Raw genomic sequence first — 25,380 nt, 5'->3', positions numbered from 1 at the left:
CATTAAAGGGTGAGAAGCCCTGGGTTAAATGGATTCTTGATCCTATGATTTCTTTTATTTCTTTTTGGCTGTTGTTTTAATTGACAAGTAAAAATTGTATATTACTTACGTTGTACAGCATGTTTTGATAAATGTGTACATTGTGGAATGGCTAAATCAAGCTATGCTAGGTAATATATGCATTACCTTGATCCTATGATTTAAAAATACATATTTGGCTGGGCGCAGTGGCTCATACCTGTAATCCTAGCACTTTGGGAGGACAAGGTGGGTGTTCACCTGAGGTCAGGAGTTCAAGACCAGCATGGCCAACATGGCCAAACCCTGTCTCTACTAAAAATACCAAAATTATTCGGGTGCGGTGGCATGCGTCTGTAATTCCTGCTACTCGGGAGACTGAGGCAGGAGAATCACTTGAACCCGGGAGGCAGAGGTTGCAGTGAGCTGAGATCATGCCAGTGCACTCCAGCCTAGGGGACAGCCAGACTCTGTCTCAAAAAATATAAATAAATAAATAAATAAATAAATAAATAAATAAATAAATAAATAAATAAATAAATAAAACATGTTAACAACCCTCATTCCCCGCCCTCCCCAGGGGTGTACAGCCAGTGACAAGACTTGGGTTTGATTCCTGACATTGCACGCACTCAGTCTATGACTTGCTCAAGCTGCTTCCTCTCTCTAAACATCAAAACAAAGAGATGGTTTTCTGGATCGACGAGAATGTAGTTCACCAGCACACAGCCAATTCTAAGCTGACTTTCTATTATTCCCATTATAGGGAAATCATTCAAGTGAGGAACAGAAGCCCAGGCCTCTAGGAGTGGAGCTGGCTCACTGTTTTCACTTTCATTTTAATTATTTTTGAAAAGGGTAATGAAATTGTAACTGGAACCGTTAGAACATTTTTAAATTTGAAATAAAGCGTAAGTCAATTCCTGTTAACTTTCTTTACAACCTTGCCAAGCTCTGGAAATACTATTCAGCCTCTCATTCCAAATTCACATCCAGGGGAAGACTTTTCTCCCCACCTCGCAGCTGGGGACAGCTAGGTAAACAAAAAGCCGCAGCGCTGGACCTCGGAGAGACCACACCTTGGGACGCCAGCTGAAAACCAGCGCGGGGAACCTCCCCCATTCCAGCGCCACCGAAACATTCTTCCTCCGAGTCTCCGCGTCCTTCTGACGGAAGCGGCGGGAGGCGGAGCTAGTGCCGCGAATAGGAACCGCCATGTATTCGGGGTACGCTAGTTTCTCGCCGGACGCTAAAGACCGACGCACAAATCAAGAATGGACCATTCTTTTAAGTCAGTCATTTATCCAAACTCGAGACGTTCGCCAGGAAATCTACAGAAAAGTTTCCAGAACCACTTTTTCACTTATATTCTATAATTCTGGCAAGCTCGAGACGTAAAAAGAGCACTTTAGGACAAGTCATTCTGCTTTCCCCTCTCAAGTTTGAGCCTGAACTACTTGGGCTCGCCTATCGTCACTTCCGGGGATCGAGCTGTGAATCCCGGAAACTGCACGCGCGGAGCGGGGAAGCTTCGTCCAGCGGTCGCGTTGCCATGGGCCGGAGGAGAACGCCGGCCGGTGGGTCGCTGGGACGGGCCCTTATGCGCCATCAGACTCAGCGGAGCCGAAGCCGTCGTCACACTGACTCCTGGGTAAGACAGACCATGTCATCCATGTCATCTTTCTTATCTTTTCTGTCTAGCCTGAGTGCTGCAAAATTCGCGGTCAAAAGTCAGGTAAGTTTTGCGGGAGGGACGCCTCAGCCTGATTTTGAAGGATGAGTTGGAGTTTCTGCCAAGCCAAGTAGCAGGCCCTCCTCCTGGCAGGGCCCAGAACACAAAGGTAGAAGAGGCTTCAAAGAAGGGTTAGTGTGTTGATGAGGCGTGGAGTGAGAATGTGAAGAGTCTTCAGCGCCAGGTCTTGAGTACGTTTGTGTTTTGCCCAAGAAGCCACTGAAGTGCTTGGAACTTCCAGAGCAGGAAATAGACATAACGTATTTTTGTATTGATTTGTTCAAAGAATAGATCCTCCAGAAGCGGTTGGTTACTGCCAGAAATACAGAATAATTCAGATCCTTGCTTCACCCTGGCGAAGCACCCCCTAGTGGTTTAGCTCAAAGATAAATCATTCATTTTTCAGGTGTGACAGGACCTAATATTTTACTAGGCTATAGAAGGATCTTTAAAAAAATGAATCAAGTGATTTGACTTGTGTTAATCATTCTAGTCGTTATTTTCACCATTCATTCCCCCAGGAATGAATGAGAACATTTGAGTTCTAAGATCGTGTACTAAAGTTAAGTGTGCCCCTGGAGCTAACTAACCGTGTGCCACCGTCATACCAGCTGACTTTCATCCATGTAGTCCACAGAGTAAACAGCACAGAGTGCTTATCAGTATTCATCAGGTCAGAGTTATGCTGGAGATTAGATTACTGGTAATTTTTATTAGTTTCGAAGAAACTTGTTATTAATGAAGCCTTTTAGGAAATAGAGGGAAGATTGAACATGAATGGTAAACAATTGAATCCGAATTCCTTATTTTTGCTGATTCTATGGCCACTTAAACTTTTGGCCTTTCATATTTATTTTTTCATCATTCAGTCATTCATTTTCAGAGACAGGGTCATGCTCTGTCACCCAGGCTAGAGTGCCATTGGTGTGATCATAACTCACCAGCTCACTACAGTCTCCACCTTCTGGGCACAAATGATCCCCCACCTTAATCTCTGAGTAACTGGCATTACAGGTGCACACCATCAGGCCTGGTTGTTTGTTTGTTTGTTTTTTGGAGAGACAGGGTCTTGCTATATTGCCCAGGCTGATCTCAAACTCATGGCCTCAAGCAGTCCTCCCGCTTAGCCTCTTGAGGAGCTGGGGTTACAGGCACAAGCCACCACACCTGGCACTTTTTTTTTATTTGTACCAAATTTGTACCTATACTAAGTATATAGCTTAGGGTGTGTCTGGGTTGTGTCTGGAAATCAATTTAGTGGTTTGCAACTAGCTTTTTTGTTTTTATTTTTCCCCCAGCAAGATAGAGAAATATCAGAATGTGTTACATGTAATAGGGTGTGGCTTCAGTATTCTTTTGTTTCCATTTTACTGTTCGGAATGGTACTTGAATGCTTGTATCATTATATGTACATACAGCTTTGGGTCACTATGTAAAATGTATTTCTTATTGTGGGACTATATAGATAAAGTTTTAACTAATTTTGACTAGCAGAGTCAATCTGGGTTCAAGTTCTACCTCTGCCATTTAGTTTTCAACTATAGGCAAGTTATTTTATCTGTTGAAGCCTTAGTTTCATCATCAGTGAAATGAAAATACAATAAAATTCACCTCAAAAGTTTTTGAAAATTAATGAAATGGTGAAAGGGAACTGCCTATTATGAGGTAAGAGTGTGCTCCTTTAAACATTAACTATGAGTAGTATTGATTCTAAAGGGACTACAACCATCCTCAAGACCATAGACTAGTTGCAAGGAAGTTTAGAGCTTATTGGATGCCAAGAGCAGAAGAGAGCAGCTGTATTTATCACCCTGTGTTTTTTCATAGTTGCACACAAGTGAACTCAATGATGGCTATGATTGGGGTCGCCTCAATCTTCAGTCAGTGACTGAAGAGAGCTCCCTTGATGACTTCCTTGCTACTGCAGAACTTGCAGGAACAGAGTTTGTAGCTGGTAAGTTGTTTATTGCTGAGTGCATGTGACACTGTCACATTTCCATCTGGGGCTGAGGTTTTGTTTTTTGTTTTTGTTTTTGAGACAGAGTCTCGCTCTGTTGCCCAGGCTGAAGTGCAGTGGCGCGATCTTGGCTCACTGCAGCTCCGCCTCCTGGGCTCAAGCAATTCACCTGCCTCAGCACGGCGAGTAGCTGGGACTACAGGCAGACGCCACCACGCCCGGCTAATTTTTGTATTTTTCGTAGAGACGGAGTTTCACCATGTTGGCCAGAATGGTCTTGATCTCCTGACCTCGTGATCCACCCACCTCAGCCTCCCAAAGTGCTGGGATTACAGGCGTGAGCCACCGCGCCCAGCCTGAGTCTTGAACAATGAATAGATGTTAGAAGGACACATGAGATAAGACCTTTTACATAGGCAGGCAGAGGACTCGAGCCAAGATGTGAAGCAGCAGCCGACTTTGTTCAGAAAATGGCTAGAAGTTTGACTTTCCTGGTGCAGGGGGCGGGATGTGATGAGCACAGGTGCTGAGCAGGTGGACAAGGGCCAGATTCTGGAGAGAACAAAGGTTTAAGGGAAGCTTTAAACAAGTGTGCAACATGATTTCATATTTCATTTTTCAGTGTTTTTTGGGGAGATGCGTGGGTTCCAGCTTTAATGAGCTATGTAATTGGCAACTAAAAATTGTATATAGTTAGAGTATATAGTGTGACGTTTGGTTTTATATTATATATATATGTAGTGAAATGATTACTAAAATCAAGTAATTAACATACCCATCACCTCACATTGTTTTTGTGTGTGTGGTGAGAACAAGATATATACTGTCTTAGCAAATTTCGTATTAACTAGTAAATACATTATTATCAACTATGGGCACCAGGCTGTACATTAGATCTCCAGAACTTATTCATCCAGCCTCAGTAAAACTTTACTGTTAGACCAATATCCTCCTATTTCCCCCACTCCCTAATCTCCGGTAACCACCATTTCTCTCTGCTTCTGCGAGCTCGACTTTATTCCACATATAAGTGAGATCATACAGTATTTGTGTTTCTGTGTGCCTGGGTTATTTCGCATAGCATAGTGCTTCATTCATATTGTCACAAGTGTCAAGATTTCCTTCTTTTGTAATGCTAAGTAGTATTCCATTGTGTATACACATATACCACGTTTTCTTTATTCATTCAGACATTGATGGGCTTCTAGGTTGGTTCCATGTCTTGGCTATTGTGAGTAGCGCTGCAGGGAACGTGGGAGTGCAGATGTCTAACAGGTACATGAGATTTCATTTTTTAAAAGATCACTGCTGAATTTTAAGGAAGCAAGATGAGTTAGGAGACCGTATCACTTTAGTCTAGCAAGATGAACAGGCCAGAACTGAAATAGAGGTAGTAGAAGAATGGAGAAGATGAGAGGAACAAGAGCACTTAAGGAGCTAGAGTAAACCAGACTAATGGAGAGGGCAGCATAAGCGAAAACGAGCGAAGGGACAAAAATAAACTGCTGGATTTCACGATGAAATACCACTTCACCCACTAGGATAGCTAAAATAAAAGAGGCCTATAACAAATGTTGGTGAGGATGTGGAGAAATTAGAACCTCATACATTGCTGTGGGAGTATAAAGTGGTGTTGCTGTTTTATAAAAAATTTTGGCAGTTCCTCAAAAGGTAAAACATGGAATTACCATCTGATCCAGCAGTCCTACTCCTGGGTGGATGCCCAAAAGAAATGAAAACACGTCTACACAAAAACATGGACGTGTGTATTCATAGCAGCATTATTCATCATCACCAAAAAATGGAAACACCACAAAGTCCTAAACAGGCAAATCTACAGAAAGTAGATGATTTCCACCAGGTACCTGGGGATGGACAGTGACTGCTAATGGGTAAAGGTTTCTTTTTGGGGTGATGAAAATATTCTAAAATGGATTGTGGCGATGGCTGCACAACTCTGTGAATATACTGAAAATCATTGAATTGTATGCTTTAGTGGGTGGATTGTGTAGTATGTGAATCATATCTTAGTAAAGCTATTTTCTTTTTTTCTTTTTTTTTTGAGATGGAGTCTCTCTCTTGTCACCCAGGCTGGAGTGCACTGGCATGGTCTCGGCTCACTGCAACCTCCGCCTTCCGGGTTCAACCAATTCTCCTGCCTCAGCCTCCTGAGTAGCTGGGATTACAGGCATGTGCCACCATACCCGGCTAATTTTTGTATTTTTAGTAGAGACGGGGTTTCACCACGTAGGCCAGGCTGGTCTCAAACTCCTGACCTTGTGATCCGCCTGCCTCGCCCTCCCAAAGTGCTGGGATCCGTGAGCCACCGTCCTGGTGCTATTTTCTTCTTAAAGTCATTAGTAATCTCTGCGAGAACAGTTTTAGTGGAGTGATAGAGCCACAGCTGGAATCTAGAGAAACAGGAAGTGGGAGTTGAGGAAGTTAAGGAATGAGGAAGTTGTATTCTTCTGAGATATTTGACTGTGGCAGGGAAAGAGAAGTGTAAGGGTGTGTGTGAGAAGGATCTGGGTTAATGGTAGTATGTTCTTAGGTTATGGGGTGAGACAGTAGAGAGGGAAGTTGGAAAGATTTGTTTTGGCAGTATCTGTTAGAAGTTGACAGTTGCAGGCCGGGTACAGTGGCTCATGCCTGTAACCCCAGCACTTTGGGAGGCCAAGATGGGCGTATCACCTGAGGTCAGTAGTTCGAGACCAGCCTGGCCAACATGGCAAAACCCTGTCTCTACTAAAAACACAAAAATTAGCCAGGCATGGTGGTGTGTGCCTGTCGTCCCAGCTACTCAGGAGGCTGAGCTGGGAGAATTGCTTGAGGTTGCAGTGAACCGAGACTGCACCACTTCACTCCAGCCTAGGTGACAGAGTGAGACCCTGTCTCAAAAAACAAAAACAAAAACAAAACAGAAAGCAAGTTTACAGTTGCATATCCTATGAGCCAGCACCTCTACTTCTCAGCATCTACCCCAGAGCAGCAGAATTGCCCGGAGAACTCTTGAAGACAGATTCCTGGCTCTATCCTCTAGACTCTAGAGCATCTGATTCAGTGAGTGAGGGTTACAGCTGCTGTATTTACATTTTTAACAGGTTCCCAGATGACGCTGTATTTTAATAATGAAAACTTGGAAACTGAATGTTCAGTAGTAGAGAAAATGTGATATAGCCACAGTATGAAATACTGTGCGGCAGTCAAAAAGAATGTAGTAACTCTGGATAGTTATTTGGTATAAAACTTCATTTGAGAATAATAATTCATCCAAGGCTAGAAGAATCTAATCAAGAAAGCTTAAGTTCTCTTAGGCTCTCATTTTTAGTTTTCTAAGTTTATCAATATGACCAAACACTCTGTATCTACATTGCCTCTTAAGTAATAGTCCTTTTCTTTATTTGAACAGAGAAACTTAATATTAAGTTTGTGCCTGCTGAGGCTAGAACTGGACTACTGTCTTTTGAGGAGAGCCAGAGAATTAAGAAGCTCCATGAAGAAAACAAACAGTTCTTGTGTATACCGAGGAGGTGAGCTGAAGAAGAATTTAGAATGCCACAAAACATACAAGGCTGCTGAGTATTCGTTTTTTAAATTGCTTCTTTTTCTCAGCTACCATTATTAGATCCAAATTCCCTATCTTATTTTGGTTACTTATATGAGGAATTTTTTTCCTTCTATGATTGTTTCAGACCAAACTGGAACAAAAATACTACCCCAGAAGAACTCAAACAAGCAGAGAAAGATAACTTCCTAGAATGGAGACATCAGCTGGTCCGGTGAGTATCACAGACTCTATGGCAAGTGACCTTGAAATCCCGAGTTCAGACATTTGGTGTGGTTACACCACCGTTTGCATTTTGAAGTTTTGATTCTTTTAAAAAGGAAATGGTAGCATTCTGCTAACAAGTACAAATGGATGTGGGCAGAAACAAGATTGCTAGGTGCATATGCGTCCTTGCACAGACAGCGAGTCGGTTACTCTGCGCAGCTCCGGGCCTTTTCCTTTCATTCCCCTCTTTGGCCATTGGGCGCCCTGGAGTTGATCGCTGCTCGCCTGCACATTTTTCCAGAAAGAGTGTGGGAAAGAAGTGACTTTGTGTGATAGGGAAACTTCCAGAGCATAAATAGCTTCAGGATAAAATTTGAATCTGGTGGAGTATTGTCTAAATAAATAGCATTTTTATGGCGTCTCAGCAGGAAATATATAAAATAATTTGACTCTGGATATTTGCACACCATACTTATTTTTAATGTAATGAATTTGAGCATTTACACTGCTAAAAATTGTCTATTATAATCCGGCAAAGATATAAACTTCTCATTCAAAAACTAGGCTAGAAGAGGAACAAAAGCTGATATTGACTCCATTTGAACGAAATTTGGACTTTTGGCGCCAGCTCTGGAGAGTCATTGAGAGAAGGTGAATTCATCATTTTCTTTTGTGTAATAAGGACGTTGTGGTGAAGTTATATTCGTTTTGGATGTTGATATAGGCTTATAGGCTCAGGGTATGAGGAATTAAGCTATGCAGAGGGTTACTGAGAATTATTATAAAAACACAGTATGATACTACCGTATATTTTGTATAGATTTTTTTGTTATTAGGTGAATATGTTGATAAGTGTGTGAGAATAATGAACATTTTCTGTAAGATGAATTCTGAAGAACCTACATAGATATTTTAGCAAATGTATATTTAGTTTCTACTGGTAATGTGGAAAATATGAGTACGAAAAAGAGTTAAGTTCCTGCCTGCAAAGAGCATCTATGTTATGGGGAGAGGCGGATGTCAAAGCCCACGTCAGCCGCTGTCACCATGTAAATGCTAAGCAAAGCACCAGGAACCAGGGGCACACACAGGAATGAAATGCAGTTCTTGCACTCAGAGAACTTCATACATGGGGAAATACAGAGGGCAGCAGAGTTCCTGCTCTGCAGCAGATAGAAAGGCAGTGGGCGGAGTCATAGCAGAGGAAGGAGAGGCTGATAAGCATTGAGGAAATCACGGGGTGGTTTTTATGTTTTTTAATTGGGCTCTGAAAAGAAGAGAATGATTTTGACAAATTGAGAATGAGAGATTTTCATTCTTTTTCGTGTAACACTAAGGAGAATTCCTGACTGTTGGAAGTTGATGAATCACCTGTCTCTAATCTCACCTCTTTGGTGTAGTTAAGAGGTTTTTGTTTTCCTCAAAGGGTTTCTGAATTACTTTCAAGGATGCCATAAATGAACCTTATATTTGAAATGATGTTTTTCAACAAGGACCCTTCAGTTTTTGTTTTCTTTGAAATCTATAAAGTGAACCTAGTAAGAAGACTAGGAAACAGAATGCCTTAATTGGGATTCTCAGAAAAGAATCTTATCACATTTAGCATATTGTTATTAAGAAAACAGGGCCCAGCCCGGTGGCTCACACCTGTAATCCCAGCACTTTGGGAGGTCGAGGCGGGTTGAACACTTGAGGTCAGGAGTTCGATACCAGCCTGAGCAACATGGTGAAACCCCGTCCCTACTAAAAATACAAACATTAGCCAGGCTTGGTTACTACTTGGGAAGCTGAGGCAGGAGAATCGCTTGAACCCAGGAGGTGGAGGTTGCAGTGAGCTGAGATCGCACCACTGCACTCCAGCCTGGGTGGCAGCAAGACTCCTCAACAAAAAAGAAAACAGTATTTGGACTAAACTTGTAAAAGTCACTTACATTTCTTATTAGGGTGATGACAATTAAAGTCACTTGAATGCCCCCATCCTCTGCCTCTGGGGGTGTAGAAAGGGCTCGTGGGCTGGGATGTGGGGAGTTCACAGAAGCAAGGCAAATCTCTAAGGCGGAAGAAAGGAAAGGCTTTCTGCAGATTATGGTCCATGCAGGCTCCTTTTACTCAGGCTTGAGGAGGGCTTCGGAAGACCCACGGTCATTCTCCTGGGGAACTGCTGTGGAGCACAGTAGCCTTCTCTTTGATGCCTCCTTGGTAGTTGAGGCTGTGTACTCATGAGAATGCCCATTTTCTCATTTCCAAAGAGAAACGGTAACAAGCGCGGAAGTACTGCAGCCTGGACCTCGAGGGCAGCACTCTCCATCTTCACACTTCATTACAGTTTTTGTTTTGTTTTCAGATATTGTCCTACTTCCTATGTGATCTATCTTTCTTCTTTGTTCCTTTTCTTTTTCTTCTGGTTTCTGACGTTTACAGCAGAGGCCTTCCTCAGGTGTCTAGTGATGTTTATCTGTCTTTAAGAACAAAGCATTACAAGGCTGGTTGACAGGCCTACCTGTTTAGTGGAATTTGCCAACTGGTGAGCTTCACCGTAAGGTGCCTGGGCAGGGGTCAGTTTTATTTTGTCAGAATACTCCAAGATGTTAAGATCTATAGGTCTTTTCCCCAGAGCCAGTCAGTTTTGTGTGTGGCTTTGTTTTGTTTTGTTTTTTGAGACAGAGTTTCGCTCTTGTTGCCCAGGCTGGAGTGCAATGGCGTGATGTCGGCTCACCACAACCTCCGCCTCCCAGGTTCAAGCGATTCTCCTGCCTCAGCCTCCTGAATAACTGGGATTACGGGCATGCGCCACCACGCCCAGCTAATTTTGTATTTTTAGTAGAGATGGGGTTTCTCCACGTTGGTCAGGCTGGTCTCAAACTGACCTCAGGTGATCCACCCGCCTTGGCCTCCCAAAGTGCTGGGATTACAGGCGTGAGCCACTGTTCCCGGTTCCAGTCAGTTTTTAAAAAGAAGAATGATCTCCTGCCAGGAAGGGGCAGGAGGTGGTATAATACAAGGGTGCTGGGCATCTTCACAGTTCAGTATCTTCATAGGCTTACGCTGAATTCCCCTTTTTGCACTTTGGCAACTCTTTCCCATTTTCCCTGTGCCTGAGGTCCCAGTCCTGGAACTTCTCAAGTTCATTTTCTCCATAATAAACGCTCGCCTTCTGCTATTGGGGTGGGGAATGGGGGCTGCGTGGTGGGTTGCAGTTGCCTCACTGAATGGAACAGAGAAGCCAACCTCCCAGCGCACTGTTCAGACGGATGACAGGCGCGGGCCGCATTCGTGGCCTTGAGAGAGAGAGCTGATGCTTCTAATCCTGGGCTTGCTTGGAAGTCTGGGGCACGAACAGGTTTGCTTCCTGTTGGTTTGACATTTGGTTGCTGCTGTTCTTTCTCTTTATCCTAATGGGTTTCAGCCTTTGTTTTTGTGGGTTTTGAGAGGGAGCAGAGGTAGCCGTCTGTGTTCAGGTTAACAGGAAGCCTCTCTTACACCGTTTCCGTCCCGAATAATTTCCCAAGCGAGCCTGTACATGTTGAAACTTCTAGCTTCAGTTTGGATTACAGTATTATTTGCTGTCTTATTTTTGTTATGTGATTTTCTCCTTTTTTTAAATAAGAGAACATGTTTTCTAACTGAAGGAATATAGGTATATGAAAGTGGATCTGAGTGACATAGAAATATTTCCTTAAAAATGACTGCTGCTCCATCTTTGAATGGGAAATATTTATTGATGTCTTCTCCACAGCAGATGTCTCCTGTTTGGTAACAGGCTGGCTAAACCATCTGCCTCTTTACTTCTAACAGTAGTTATCAGAAAAGATTAGATGTATAACATGTCATTGAAATGCAGGAAACTGCAGAGGCACTGAGGGCGGAACACTGTCTTCCAGTAAGATAAGGCACTTCCACTGTGCTGCGTAGACCCTTCGTGCTACATGGCTGGCGCTTTGCTCTGATCCTCACTCAGCACATGAAGCAGCTGTCTTGAAATGTCTTTTCTTACTGGTGTTTCTAAACTGATTGTTCTTCCTACATGTTCGGTATGTAGACATAATGTTTGTAGACACTGTGGTTTTAGTTGATTAGGCTTTGTCCATTTTTTTGTAATCATTTTTTCATTTACTATTAAATACCCAGTTTGAAAGTGCATTATTACCTTAAAGAAGGAAATACTAGAACCAGCTTAACTAGAGAACTTAAAAAACAATTTGTCCAAAATTAGCAAGTCTGTGAGTTCCTTTGTGTCACAGGATTATGCTGACATTTTAACTATTCTTTTGTTTTGTTTTGTTTTGTTTTGTTTTGAGACGGAGTCTCGCTCTGTCTCTCAGGCTGGAGTGCAGTGGCGCGATCTCCGCTCACTGGAAGCTCCGTCGCCTCCCGGGTTCACGCCATTCTCCTGCCTCAGCCTCCTGAGAAGCTGGGACTACAGGCGCCGCCACCACGCCCGGCTAATTTTTTTGTATTTTTAGTAGAGACGGGGTTTCACCGTGTTCGCCAGGATGGTCTCGATCTCCTGACCTCGTGATCTGCCCACCTCGGCCTCCCAAAGTGCTGGGATTACAGGCGTGAGCCACCGCACCCGGCCAACTATTCTAAAAGAAAATGCACTTTTAATTGTCAAAAGAATGTCCTAAATGGTAACCTTAATTCCTTGGAATTTAGCATATTTGCAAAGTTGCCTCAGAAAAGGCTGCTTAACAGAATAAGGGTTTGGGGGAGCCTCTGCCGTGAGGTAGTCATGCATCTGTAGCTTATTTCCTTCCAGCAGCAGTCACGGTGGGCCTTTATAACATCTAGCTCAGAGCTGAAGGAAGGGAGGAGCCTCCCAGAGAAGGGAATTTTTTTTTCGCCTTGCCGTGCTGGACACCTGTAGTCCCCACTATATTTGTGAGGGATTTGAGGGGCTTGCACCAGCTGCAGTGAGTTGTCTTATTGCTGTACCTTCTTATATGTGATAGAAGTTGGACTTGCCATTCCTGCTTCAGCTGGACAACCTAAGTTAATACGTTCCTATTTTGTCTTTTTGCCATTTAAATACATTGTTGGAATTGGTGGATAATTTTGCCAAAAATATGCTTCCTTCCTTGTCCTGGGTTTAAATAAGATACTAGCTTCAATAGTGGCAGCTGTCAGCAACTGATTTACTAGTTTTCTTTTGAGGCTTTAACATGAGTGCAGATTAGGGATTGAATATTTAGTAGACTTCACCTTGGAGTGAAGTGTTTGGGATACTCCTTTATCTCACCAGGAGAGTTGAGTAGAAGTACGGTGGATGTCTTAGCAATGAAACTTCATCTGAACACCTCTAGGCTGTATGAGAGCAATAGCACGTTCTGATTAAGAGCATCACCTCTGTCCAGGCTGCCTGGGTTCCCATTCTGGCTGTGTTACTTATTAGCTGGTGGCCTTGAGCAAGTGACTTAACTGCCCTGAGCCTTAAGTCACTCGTGTATAAACTGGGAATAAGTATACCTTAAAAACTAATAGATGTCCAGTGCTTAATATATTGCAGGTGTTTGCTACTCTGGCCATTAATGTGTGGTTAGGAAAATCCCTTTCACCTCACACTGATTGGTCTGTCTCGTGTTTGTGTTTCAGTGATATCGTGGTCCAGATAGTAGATGCTCGAAACCCACTCCTGTTTAGATGTGAGGATTTGGTAAGTCAAGTTTGACAAAATTCACACATCAGTCCTTGGAGTAGCTGTGAGAGGACCACATCACTCAACAGTGACTGCAGGCACACATTCTGCCCGCTCTGGCTTTGTTACTGAGGCCTTCCCTCCTTCCAAGGTCGGGAGCTTGCATGACGCCACTGTTGAGACATGTTTTCTCAAACAATGATTTCCATCTGCAGGAAGCCACAGACACTTAAACGAGCTTTCTAGCTTTTAGTTTAGAAGCCACTTAAGGCGTTTGCTGGTTTCCCATTTTTCAGGAAACACCAGTGGAAATAGTATTTTATTTATTTTAGCATATTGCTGGTCACTTCACTTTTTAATTCATCCCGTAAAGTTCTCTCTCCTCACACTTTAGTTATGACTCCCTGTGGTATTTTACAAGTGAACTAAGTTTATGACACACCGCAGGGGCTAATAACTAACGTGTGAGAATCCCATGAAATGACGTAATACAGCTTTGGGTTAGTTCACAAAATATTGTATAATATGTGAGGTATTCATATTTCTTTTTGAGAACCGTAATACATATTTATTTATTTATTTATTTATTTATTTATTTATTACTATCTTATATATCTAATTTTTTGTAGAGACAGGATCTTGCCGTATTGCCCAGGCTGGTCTCGAACTCCTGGGCTCAAGCAATCCTCCCTCCTCCACCTCCCAAAGTGCTGGAATTACAGGCATGAGCCCCCATGCCTGGCCCAGATTATTTTGAAATCTGCTGATGCATAACAAAAATATTAATAGTGGAATTTCTTTTCAAAGCTTACTGAGAGGATTAGTATAATGCGTCGTGATTAAAACTGTTTAAATTAGGAAATGATTTAAAACTGGGGGCAGTAAAAACTTGTGTTGGGATCTTCAGTATGATTAGCCTCATTTTTTAGTTGTTTGAAGAGGTCTTTCTAAATCTCTTTGTCTTGCTTAGGAATGTTATGTGAAAGAAATCGATGCCAGTAAGGAGAACGTGATTCTCATCAACAAGGCAGACTTGCTGACTGCTGAGCAGCGGAGTGCCTGGGCCACGTACTTTGAAAAAGAAGATGTGAAGGTTATTTTCTGGTCAGCTTTGGCCGGAGCCATTCACCTGAATGGTGACTCTGAGGTAACCCGAGGGACTTTTACAGGTTGGGTTTCAAAGAGGAGGATTTTGATTTCTCATAGTGTGCTTCATTTGTGTTTTGTTTACTCTTACTGGAAATTTGTGGGAATTAGAGTTTTTCCCCTGTGTGCTGAATTCGGATGACCTACAGAAAGTGAATCACAAAGTTACTTTCTCTCTGGTTGTCGGACAGTGTGACATCGCCAGTGTTGTTACACACTGATATTAGCTGTATTATTTTTGTATAATTGTATAATTTTTTTTAAAGGTTGTAGACAGGAAGTTGTATAGGAAGTTCCACAATGACCCTGTAACTGCTTTTAAGAGAAGTCAGAACACAAGGGTACAACTGAAGGATGTAGTCAGTTCTCAGGACTTGATTAGAATCTCTTTCGACTTTGTTCTGACAACAGAAAAACTAACCCTAAATTAAGATATACCACATTATCTTTTAGCCCATATTTTGCAAAAGTAGTTTGGGCTTTATTTTTACTTTTGAATACAATAATATCTATAAGAGGGCCAGGCGCCATGGCTCACTCCTGTAATCCCAGCACTTTGGGAAGCCGAGGGGTGTGGATCACCTGAGGTTGGGAGTTTGAAACCAGCCTTACTGACATGGAGAAACCCCATCTCTACTAAAAATACAACATTAGCCGGGCGTGGTGGCGGGTGCCTGTAATCCCAGCTACTCGGGAGGCTGAGGCAGGAGAATTGCTTGAACCTGAGAGGCGGAGGTTGTAGTGAACCGAGATCGCGCCATTACACTCCAGTCTGGGTAACAAGAGCGAAACTCTGTCTCAAAAAAAAAAAATCATCATAATACCAACTATGAAAAGAAATTAGTAATTAGGATCGTAGAGATGGAGAGACTTAAGAAGTACTGTCTTTTTCCCTGTCCTTTTCTCCTGTCTCTGTTTATCAGGCATCTGTTGACTGTGGAGTGTGTGTTGAGCTGGGTTATGAATACAGCACCCTCCCCTCCGTGAGCTCATTGTATAAACTCTCACCTCTAACTGTGTAAAGGAGTTTCTTCCTCCACCTCCATATCAAACAGTTGCATATTTCTCTTTGACTACTTTAAGCGACAGGATGCTCGAGACCAGGTAACTCATTTCTTTTTACCTCTAAATGTAGAAAGTTCTTCCATTCAGTGGAACGAAGTCAGCCACCCTACCCTTTGATCTGAGGACTCTTTGTCCCTTCGGTTGTCTCCTGCAGCTGTGCATTTTCAGCTCTCACAGACACCATCTCCGGGACGCCCATCCTGGGTGCCTGTCTTCTTGCGTCAGGATCGCAGGCAAAACTGGCCACACCTAATTGAATACATTATTCCAGGTGGTGTTTGCCTAGGGCGTATACCAAGCATTCATATTTCTTGTGATCAGGATATTCACATTAATTCAGTTTCTGTTAGTTCATCTCCTTTCAGAAGCTGTTTGCTCTTGGCTCATTGAACCTGTGAGCAACCGAATCCCTCAAATATCAAAAAAATAAGAAAAGACTTACTAAGCAAACCTCATCCCATCTTTACATGGAGAGAAAGATATTTGTTCTGTTTTACTTCAACTTAGGAGAGTACTGTTCCTTTTAAATATGTTGATGGCTTAGTACCAAGGTAGAGTTCATTTTAGCGTGTACAGCTAGCATTTCCTCGCCTTCTAGCTGTGAATTGTCATGTCATTGATAACATCGTTGAACAGGCTAGGACAAGGGATACAGCTCTGTGACCTTTTGTGGACTTACTAGCAGCACTCTGTGCCAAGCGTTTTTATGTGAATATAGATGTAGTCACAAGAATATACCGATAATAATTATTATTGTAATTAATTAAAACTAACCCATAAAATTAATAAGTTAATAAAAACATAGTCTTTACCAGACACCACTATTCTAAACACTTTATGTATTTTACTCATTTAATCTTCTCGGCAGTAAGTATAGATACTTACCATTGTTAGGCAGAAGAATAGTTTGCCCTGTTAAACCATTATTTCTGTTGTTTCCAATCTTTCCTGGAAGTCAATGTCTTGCTGAAGTTTTAAAATAGATAATTACCATCGTATTGCTCTGCCCTAATGCAGTAACCCTACCAAAAATGGAAGAGATGAGTTTCTGCATCTGTGGCCTTCTTGATTTACTAACCAAGTAGTAGATAACAAAGGGAAATGAAATTTTTTGCGTAGTCAGTTTTCAGGGAACTCTTACTACCTCCTGTTGATGACTGTCTTATTTTTAGGGCTCACCAGGTCACTTGTGGAATTGTTTTAATGTCAGTGTCTGGCTTAACAGTATATGGTTTATGGAAGATATTCTTTCCTCCTTTTTAAGACTTAGGCGCCATTTGCTTCTCCCAAGTTTTCTGGACTCTCTGCCGTTGTCCGTGATTTCTCAGGTTGTCAAGTCTTACTTGTAACTCGTTACTAAAATCTGTAATTTGGGTATCAAATTACAGAAGTACTAGAAGTAGCTTGATATTCACTGTTTTCACTGTTTTCTTGCCTGAAAGTTTGGTTCATCTTCTACAGTTGTTCAGTCAGTTGTTTGAAAAATGTGAGTGTTCTGAAAAAAATGTGGCATTTTTCAAAAGGCACAGCCCAATTCTGAGTTGAGTATCTCTGGTTTCCTTTGGTCACCTTGGAATTGCACTGTGTTCCCCAAAAGATTGACTTTTTCCTTCTTTCTTTTAATTTTTAACATAATTATGGCAAAGTCCTTTGATTGTCTTTAGGACTTTTCCTGAAGCTGAACTGCTCCCCGCTGTAGTTTTTCTGCTGCACATTCATGTTCAGTTCACGTTCTCGTTTTCATGCTACTTTCATGTTTGAAAATGACCCAAAGGAGCCCGCAGTGAGGACGCTGGCTTCTTTACGTTCACTGCTCATTTACCATAGAAATCGCTTCCGCTTCTGTGTTTCTCTCATAAGCCCGGTTTCTTTTTGAGTTGCCAGGCTTGACAGTGAAATCATACCTATTTTTCTTGACATTTTGTTTTCTTTCTGCTTTCTTGAGATTTAAGATACATGTTTGGCTGAGTTCATTGTGTCCCCTTCTGTGACTGTTAATTATTCTGACCAAATTACTTGGAAATGATACAAGATTTCCATTACTTTCAGGTCCCAACAAATTCACCCTTATTTCTGCTTTGTTGTCAAGAGGGATTCAGAAGAACTCACACACCCATGAGTAGTAAATGATTTTTACCTTTCGCTTTCCAAAGGGAATCTGTCATCACTAAATAATTTCCACACGTGGAGTTGAGTTTTGCTGCCACATTTCACACATGGGGATCTGTGTGTGCTCCACGGTGCTTTGACTTCTAAAAGCAATTCTGAGAGAATAGCAGATTTTTTTAAACATGCCAACCACCGTCTTTAAAAATACAAATGTAAAATGAACTGTAAATGGCAAAGTCTGCCCTTGCTTTGTGCAGAGAAGAGTATGTTAAATGTGTTCTTGTTCCTGAGACATGCTTCGTTTTATCGTGCAGCCCATTGCAAAATAATGTACTGCCAAAGAGTTCAGTTTAACATAAGCTTTTCCCCTTGCTGTCTTTGAAGAGTTTTGTTGTTGTTGTTCTTGTTTTCTTTTGTTTTTTTAGAGACCCAGTCTTGCTGTGTTGCCCAGACTGGTTTTGAATTCCTGGCCTTGAGCGATCCTCCCACCTCAGCTACTCAAGTGCTGAGATTACAGGTGTGAGTCATCGCACCTGGCCTAAAGAATTATTTTAAATTACAAAAGTAATACATGTTCTTTATACAGAGTTCAAATAGTATAGAAACATATAAAGTAAAAAGTGAAGGGAAGGTCCAATTCTCCTCCCCTCCAAGAGGGCGCCACCCTCGATGGTTGTCTGTCATGGCACTGAAAGGCTTTCATTGTCTCCTGCCTGTATTCACCTTTCCATCTCCGTCGAACTTTGCTTGTCTCCTGCCTATATTCACCTTTCCATCTCCGTCGAACTTTGCTTGTCTCCTGCCTGTATTCACCTTTCCATCTCCATCGAACTTTGCTTGTCCTCTGTTCATCTTTTTTTTTTTTTTTTTGAGACAGAGCCTTGTCTGTCGCCCAGGCTGGAGTGCAATGGCACCATCTCGGCTCATTGCAACCTCTGCCTCTCAGATTCAAGCAGTTGTCCTGCCTCAGCCTCCCGAGTAGCTGAGATTACAGGTGTGCACTACCACGCCTGGCTAATTTTTGCATTTTTAGTGGAGCCAGGGTTTTACCATGTTGGCCAGGCTGGTCTCAAACTCCTGACCTCAAATTATCTGTGCACCTCAGCCTCCCAAAGTGCTGGGATTATAGGCGTGAGCCACCACGCCCAGCCGTCCTCTGTCCATCTTACATAATCAACTCACTAGAGTAGAAACTGCAGTTATGTATTTCTGAGCGTTTCTATTATTTTATCAGGAAGAGGCAAACAAAGATGATAGACAAAGCACCACAACTGAGTTTGAACACTCCAGTTTTGACGAGGCTGAAATTTCTCACAGTGAGACCGAACATCTCCCAGCCAGGGATTCTCCTTCACTTAGTGAAAATCCCACAACTGATGAAGATGACAGTGAGTATGAGGACTGTCCAGAGGAGGAGGAAGATGACTGGCAGACATGCTCAGAAGAAGACGGTCCCGAGGAAGAGGACTGTGGCCAGGACGGGAAGGAAAGCTCTGCTGCAGATTCTGAGGCTCAGAGCAGGAAAACCCCACAGAAGAGGCAGATACACAATTTTAGCCATCTAGTATCCAAGCAGGAGTTACTAGAGCTCTTCAAGGAACTACATACCGGGAGAAAGGTGAAAGATGGGCAACTGACGATCGGACTGGTAAGATGACATATGTCATAACATTGTTGCCGCATGATTGTCTTTAATCCCCATTTTTTCAGTAGCTGCACGACCCCAGAGACTAACCAGGCTTCCGGCATCATAGGCAACATCGCCCTCTTGTTGCCCACTGGCATCATGGGATTAGGCAGTAGGATAGACAGAGCCCAACTCAAAGGAATCGACGTCCTCAAGGCTTATATTGTACCATACCTATTCACGTTAAATGGATTCTCCAGTCTCCTTCAGTTCAGCTTTTTCTGCCGTGTGAAGTACCGAGAGAGCAGAATGAGAGAGATGTTAAGGTTGTCTTCAGACTTCAGCCCAGTGTTCTTTGGGCACCCTGTGATTCTTGCCAGCTTACGCTGTAAATGTTCAGATGCTTAATAGGGAGAACCCCAGCATCTTGGGGCTGGACAAAATATGACAAATGCATTGGTTGCATAAACACCGCATAGTAGATAGGGGAAAGTAGATCACATCTCAGCTTTATATACGCTAATTCCAGAAGTGGCTGGCTGCGGAAGTGCGCAGACCCCGAGGGGCCACAGCGTGGCTCTAGATGGCCCCATCCTTAGCTAAGGAGATGTGAGATGTTAGAGAAGGTATTTATTATACAGATCTACCCAGGATATAACAGTGAGGGAAAGGAGATCAGGGCACGTTTAACATCTTCTAGCTTTTCAGTTACATGCTCAGTATAGCTAATCCTAATTAGTTTTGAGCCCCCTTCTCTCCTGCCCCAACCCCCTGCCCCAAAATGCCTGTTTAAAATGACTAAAGTAGATTAGCATCTTATAGTGTAATTAAAAGAGCTGTCTGTGGAATCAGACAGACCTAGGTGTAATTCCCAATTCAGCACTAGAACTAACTTGTTAGGAACACTGGGGAAATTGCTTATAATGCCTCTGAGCTTTAAAGCTTCATTCTTTATATTGTTGCTAAAAAATTCGTATCAGAAAGTTCAGCTTCTCTACATGTTTTCTCACATTTATGGAAAAACTGAGCATCCTCCTTCATTTTCTGAATTTCTTGCTCTAGAAATTCTGCAAACACTTACTGATCACCTGCCACATGCCAGATGTTCTGCTTGGCTTTAACTAAAAATGACTGAAAATTAAAAATAATTGTGTGTTGTGATTATGCACATGTCCATCCGATCAGCCTCACCCAGTGTGGAAGATGCGATGGAAACCGCTGTCTGTAGATGGGGCAGTGAGGGAAGGCTGGGGACAAGGGGATGAAATTTTCTGTAGCATCTGCTGTTAACAGCAAAACCTATAAAATTAAAATGTACATAGCCTGACCATTTGTCACTGGAGACATGTCTGAATAAATATACCCACACCCCAGGAGAAAAAAGATGTCTCAACAAATACAGAGAGCATGGATTTCAAATAATTTTCAAAGTAACCAGACGCTTAATGCTAGTCTTGCCATCATCTGTGTCATATCTTTGAGTCTTTTGATAGATGTACTGTTTTACTATTTGGTAACTTCTGAGTCTCTTCTAGGTGGGCTACCCTAATGTTGGTAAGAGTTCAACAATCAATACCATCATGGGCAACAAGAAAGTATCTGTGTCTGCCACACCTGGTCACACGAAGCACTTTCAGGTATTTTTGTGGTTCCTTGCCACTTGCGTGCAGCTGTTTCTTCCTTTCATCTGTTGTATACCCAGCTCAAAACTCTTACTTGTCTTCCAGACTCTCTACGTGGAGCCTGGTCTCTGCCTGTGTGACTGTCCTGGCTTGGTGATGCCGTCTTTCGTGTCTACCAAGGCCGAAATGACTTGCAGCGGAATCCTCCCAATTGATCAGATGAGAGATCATGTTCCACCTGTATCATTAATATCCTTTCTGCTTTGAAAACACTCTAGTTATTAAGTGCATATTAGGGCTTCAGGTTTATTGTGGGCATTCGAGGGATTCTGATTTGATGAAGAATTTAAAATACTAGTGATCTGCACAAGTTTAAACTGTGAGATAGCATGAGAACTTCCAAATCGGAACCTCATTTCCTGATTTCCGCAGTGTAGCCTTGAAGAAATGGGAGAATCTAGGTTTCAGATACTCGGTTCCAAGTTGCAAACCTATTTAACAATGCCATGTAACCATTTGAATGACCTTGGAAAACTTGCTTAACCTTCCCAAATACTTCCCTTTTCTCTAAGTGCGGGAAAAGCATCGATCTCACGGTTGATTATATTTAATCAGTATAGCTAACATATATTGAATACTTGCTATGTGCTTTTCTAAACCCTAACCAAATATCTTTTAATCCTCAAAAAGCAACCCTTAAGGCAGATACTGCTGTTATTCCCGTTTCCTCGAACTTGAGGAGACTGAGGCACAGAGAAGTTAAATAATTTATCTAAGCTCTTACAGCTAGTAAGCAGTAAATTAGGAACTCTGCTACCTCTCAGCAGCATGATGAATTAACTTACACAAAAAGCATCTAGGACAGTGCCCAGCATGAAAAAAGGACTAAAAGATGGATTTGTTAAGAACTATGCAGGGGCCAGGTGTGGTGGTTCATGTCTGTAACCAACACATGAACACTTAGAGAGGTCGTGGTGGGCGGATCACTTGAGGCCAGGAGTTTGAGACCAGCCTGGCCAACATGGCAAAACCCTGTCTCTACTAAAAATACAAAAATTAGCTGGGCATGGTGGTGCACACCTGTAGTCTCAGCTACTCGGGAGGCTGAAGCATGAGAATCTCTTGAACCTGGGAGACGGAGGTTGCAGTGAGCTGAGATGGTGCCACTGCCCTCCAGCCTGGGCGCCAAAGCGAGACTCTTGAAGAAAAAAGAAAACGAAAGGAAAAAAAACCTGCGCAAGGTCTGAGATTTTACTGTACTTACAAGCTAACAAGTTAGTCTGTTACTGTTTTGTAGATACTAGCAGAAAACAGGAGACTTCATGAAATTGGCACACTGATCCGCTGGCTTGTAAGTAGGGTAAAATTTCCTTCATAACTACACCTTAGGCCACAGCTTATTCATAGATACATATATATGAAAAAGTATATAGCTTTTTTTATTTTTGAGATGAAGTCTCACTCTGTCACCCAGGCTAGAGTGTAGTGCGATCTCTGCTCTCTGCAACCTCCACCTCCTGGGTTCAAGCAATTCTCCTGCCTCAGCCTTGTGAGTAGCTGGGATTACAGGTGTGCACCACCATGCCCAGTTAATTTTTCTGTTGTTGTTCAGTAGAGATGGGGTTTCACCATGTTGACCAGGCTGCTCTCAAACTCTTGACCTCAAATAATCGCCTGCCTTGACCTCCCAAAGTGCTGGGATTACAGGCGTGAGCCCGGCCTTTTAAGTTTCTCAGTAAAGTAATAGACATGAATTATTTATTGCAGGTAGCCTTAGGTTAGGTACTGTGGAGGATAGGGCATAAATAGAGATGGCTACTGCCCTATACGAAGCATCAATCTGTTAGGGACATGTGAGGTATGTATGTGAATAACTGTAGTACAAGTAGAATATTGTTAGTGGCTTAAGGAAAATTCAGACAAACTATGAGGGATTAGACAAAGGAGGAAAAGTAATCCTGCATAATTGTAGACATTAGAAACAGACATCCCTTGCTTTATCTCTGCATTGGAATCACAAATGTGTAATCTCCTTTTCAGGGTAAAAATGTGTCATCTTTAAAGTCAGTTTCAGAGATATTTTAAATTATTATTTTAAAAGAATTCATATGGAAGAGTCGTGGGAGCTTAAGGCCTTGTTTAAAAGGAAAAAAAACAACAACTGAGTCTTTTAAAATTAATCGATAACTATACTCTTCCTTTGGAGAGGAGAAAGAGTGTTCGTCATACAAGTGATGAAGTGCCATGCTCTTAGAGGCACGTTTCGTATGCCTCGGGGAGGAGGGAGTCAGTTCAAGAGAGTGGATTCCCTGACAAGCTACGTTTGCCAGAATATTCCAAGACATGTTTTAGAAGCTACCTATGGCATTAACATCATAAAGCCTAGAGAAGATGAAGATCCCCACCGACCTCCAACATCAGAAGAACTGTTAACAGCTTATGGATGTAAGTTGTGATTCATTAGAAAACGTGAACAAAAACAACAGTATAGCTAATGAATAGAAATAGGAATAGTAATGGTACTAGAAATGTAATTCTGCAAAGATATAAATTTATCATATTTCTTTAGCATTTTTCAAGTCATCTTCCAGGGTTAATGTTTTTGTCTCTGCGGGCCTTGCCTACGAAGTAACCTACAGCGCAAAAAGCTTTTAGGACGTTTGCTGCTTTGATGGTACCCACGTGCAGGCACAGGGGTTCTCATTGGAGGCTATGTTGGCTCTTTATGGAGTCTTCTCCCAAACAAGAAGGGGATGTGTGGAAGAAAATGAATACGCACACCACAGCGAGACAGGAGAGTTAGGAGGGGAGCACCAGAAGGGAGACCCCTCAGAGACAGGGACAGAGTGGAGCTTGGTTAGGACAGGGGCACAAAGCATCCTCCTTCCTCTTCCATCAGCCCCTGTAAACTTACTTGACATTAAAATGAGACCACAGCTCTCCCACCTCCATGTTTTATCCCAATTCCACATGAGGACCTATGATTTCTTGCCTTAAATGTAAACTTTAAAGGTGGCCTGGAGAACCTTGTGTCTACCTAAAAAAAAAAAAAAAAAAAAAAAATAGCAGCGTGAGAAACATTTTTGTGCGTGTGTGGCTTGCCTTGAAGGGGATTGCCACTGGCTGGGAAGGAGTTCAGCTTATTCGAGTATTTACTGGCAGAGAAAGGTGGAAGGTGATTTGATAGGAATCACACTTAAACCTTGAACTTAGAGACTCTAAAGAGGATAAATACTAAACACTTGTGGTAAGACTATCCTAATTACAGAGTCATAGAACAAGAAAAGACCTTAGAGATTACCTCACCTCCTAGCCCCTGCTTTTAAGAAGAAGAATCTGAACCCAGAGCCCAAGCTGACCCAAGGTGAAGTGGCTGGTCAGTGGAATAGCCTGGGTGAGATCTGCCTCTAGGATGTTAGCCTGGAAAATGCAGAAAGGTGGACTTCCACCAAACTTTCAGTTTGATTGTACTTCCGGTAAAACTGAAAATAATGTGAGTCTTTTAAGATATTTCATCTAATGCTGCCTGATAAAATCAGAGTAAGGAAAAAGCCAGTCTGTAAAAACAAATGACCACACGTACAGTTGCTAAGTTCACTATCTGCAAGTCCATATAGAAGAAAATCTCGACAGTAAATTTTCAAAGATATTGCCAGATTACTCTCATTTTACTTTGTATTTCTTTAAATACTAGTGAAGTTGAGCATCTTTCCAAATGTTTTGTGACTATTTATATTTCTTCTGGGAATCACATTTTCCTGTATATGGTTCTGTCTTAATGATTTGTAGAAGTTCGTTGTTATATGTGCTACACATTTTTTTCCAACATTAATTATGGTTTCTTTGGCCCCTAAAGAAGTTGACAGTTTTAACAGACTATATTTTTCCTTTTTGGTTTGACTGGGTTTGGTGTTTTACTTGGGAAGGTCTTCTCCATCCCAAAAAGATAAAACTATCTTCCTGTAATATTTACTTTTTTAACATTTAGATTTTTAATCTGCCTAAATTTATTTTTGTGTATCATGTGAATTAGGATTCTAACTGTTTTCTTCTAAACTGGAAAAGCCAGTCGACAGCTAGTATGTGAGGGGCTGAGTTTGGAACGCAGCCTGTCTGCTGAAGCCATATTCTTAACACTGTGTTTTGCTGCCTTCTGACTGAGTTAGTATTAAAGGGATCTTACTGGGGAAAAAGTGTGGGTACATCATTCAATAAGAAAACTTCATCTGTTGCTTTCTGTTTTGCAAGTAGTATTGACAGTGTAGCATTCTCCTACAGGTAGCCTCCATGAATAAATGTTTAAAATAAAGAGGCTGGGCGTGGTGGCTCACGCCTGCAATCCCAGCACTTTGGGAGGCCAAGGCAGGCAGATCACCTGAGGTCAGGAGATCGAGACTAGCCTGACCAACATGGTGAAACCCCGTCTCTACTAAAAGTACAAAAATTAGCTGGGCATGGTGGCGGGCATCTGTAATCCCAGCTCCTTGGGAGTCTGAGGCACCAGAATCGCTTGAACCCGGGAGGTGGAGGTTGCAGTGAGCCAAGACTGTGACAGTGCACTCCAGCCTGGGCAACAGAACGAGACTCCGTCTCAACAAAAAAATAAAATAAAGAGGTAGAAGAAATAACTGGAGTAGAGAGAAATCAAATTTGTCTTTCATAGCATGGTGCTAGGTGGTTGCTAAGATATCAGATAT

General features: G+C 42.3%; 1 protein-coding gene across 1 annotated transcript in view; it reads left to right on the top strand.

Annotated features, from left to right (window-relative positions):
- Positions 1-1,499: 1,499 nt before the first annotated feature.
- LSG1 (large 60S subunit nuclear export GTPase 1) overlaps positions 1,500-25,380 on the top strand; it is a 29,084-nt gene continuing 5,203 nt past the window's right edge. The window contains exons 1-11 of the mRNA XM_023214777.2: positions 1,500-1,669; positions 3,578-3,704; positions 7,117-7,237; positions 7,400-7,486; positions 8,044-8,130; positions 13,072-13,132; positions 14,085-14,261; positions 18,669-19,082; positions 20,597-20,698; positions 20,789-20,932; positions 23,005-23,128. Of these exons, the coding sequence (XP_023070545.1) occupies positions 1,571-1,669; positions 3,578-3,704; positions 7,117-7,237; positions 7,400-7,486; positions 8,044-8,130; positions 13,072-13,132; positions 14,085-14,261; positions 18,669-19,082; positions 20,597-20,698; positions 20,789-20,932; positions 23,005-23,128 (1,543 nt within the window). The 5' untranslated portion in view covers positions 1,500-1,570. The remainder of the gene's footprint in view (positions 1,670-3,577; positions 3,705-7,116; positions 7,238-7,399; positions 7,487-8,043; positions 8,131-13,071; positions 13,133-14,084; positions 14,262-18,668; positions 19,083-20,596; positions 20,699-20,788; positions 20,933-23,004; positions 23,129-25,380) is intronic.

This window comes from Piliocolobus tephrosceles, chromosome 2 (assembly GCF_002776525.5).
Source record: "Piliocolobus tephrosceles isolate RC106 chromosome 2, ASM277652v3, whole genome shotgun sequence".
Lineage (NCBI taxonomy): Eukaryota > Metazoa > Chordata > Mammalia > Primates > Cercopithecidae > Piliocolobus > Piliocolobus tephrosceles.
Note: the sequence above shows the minus strand (reverse complement) of the source record. Positions and strands in the feature narration are given on the sequence as shown.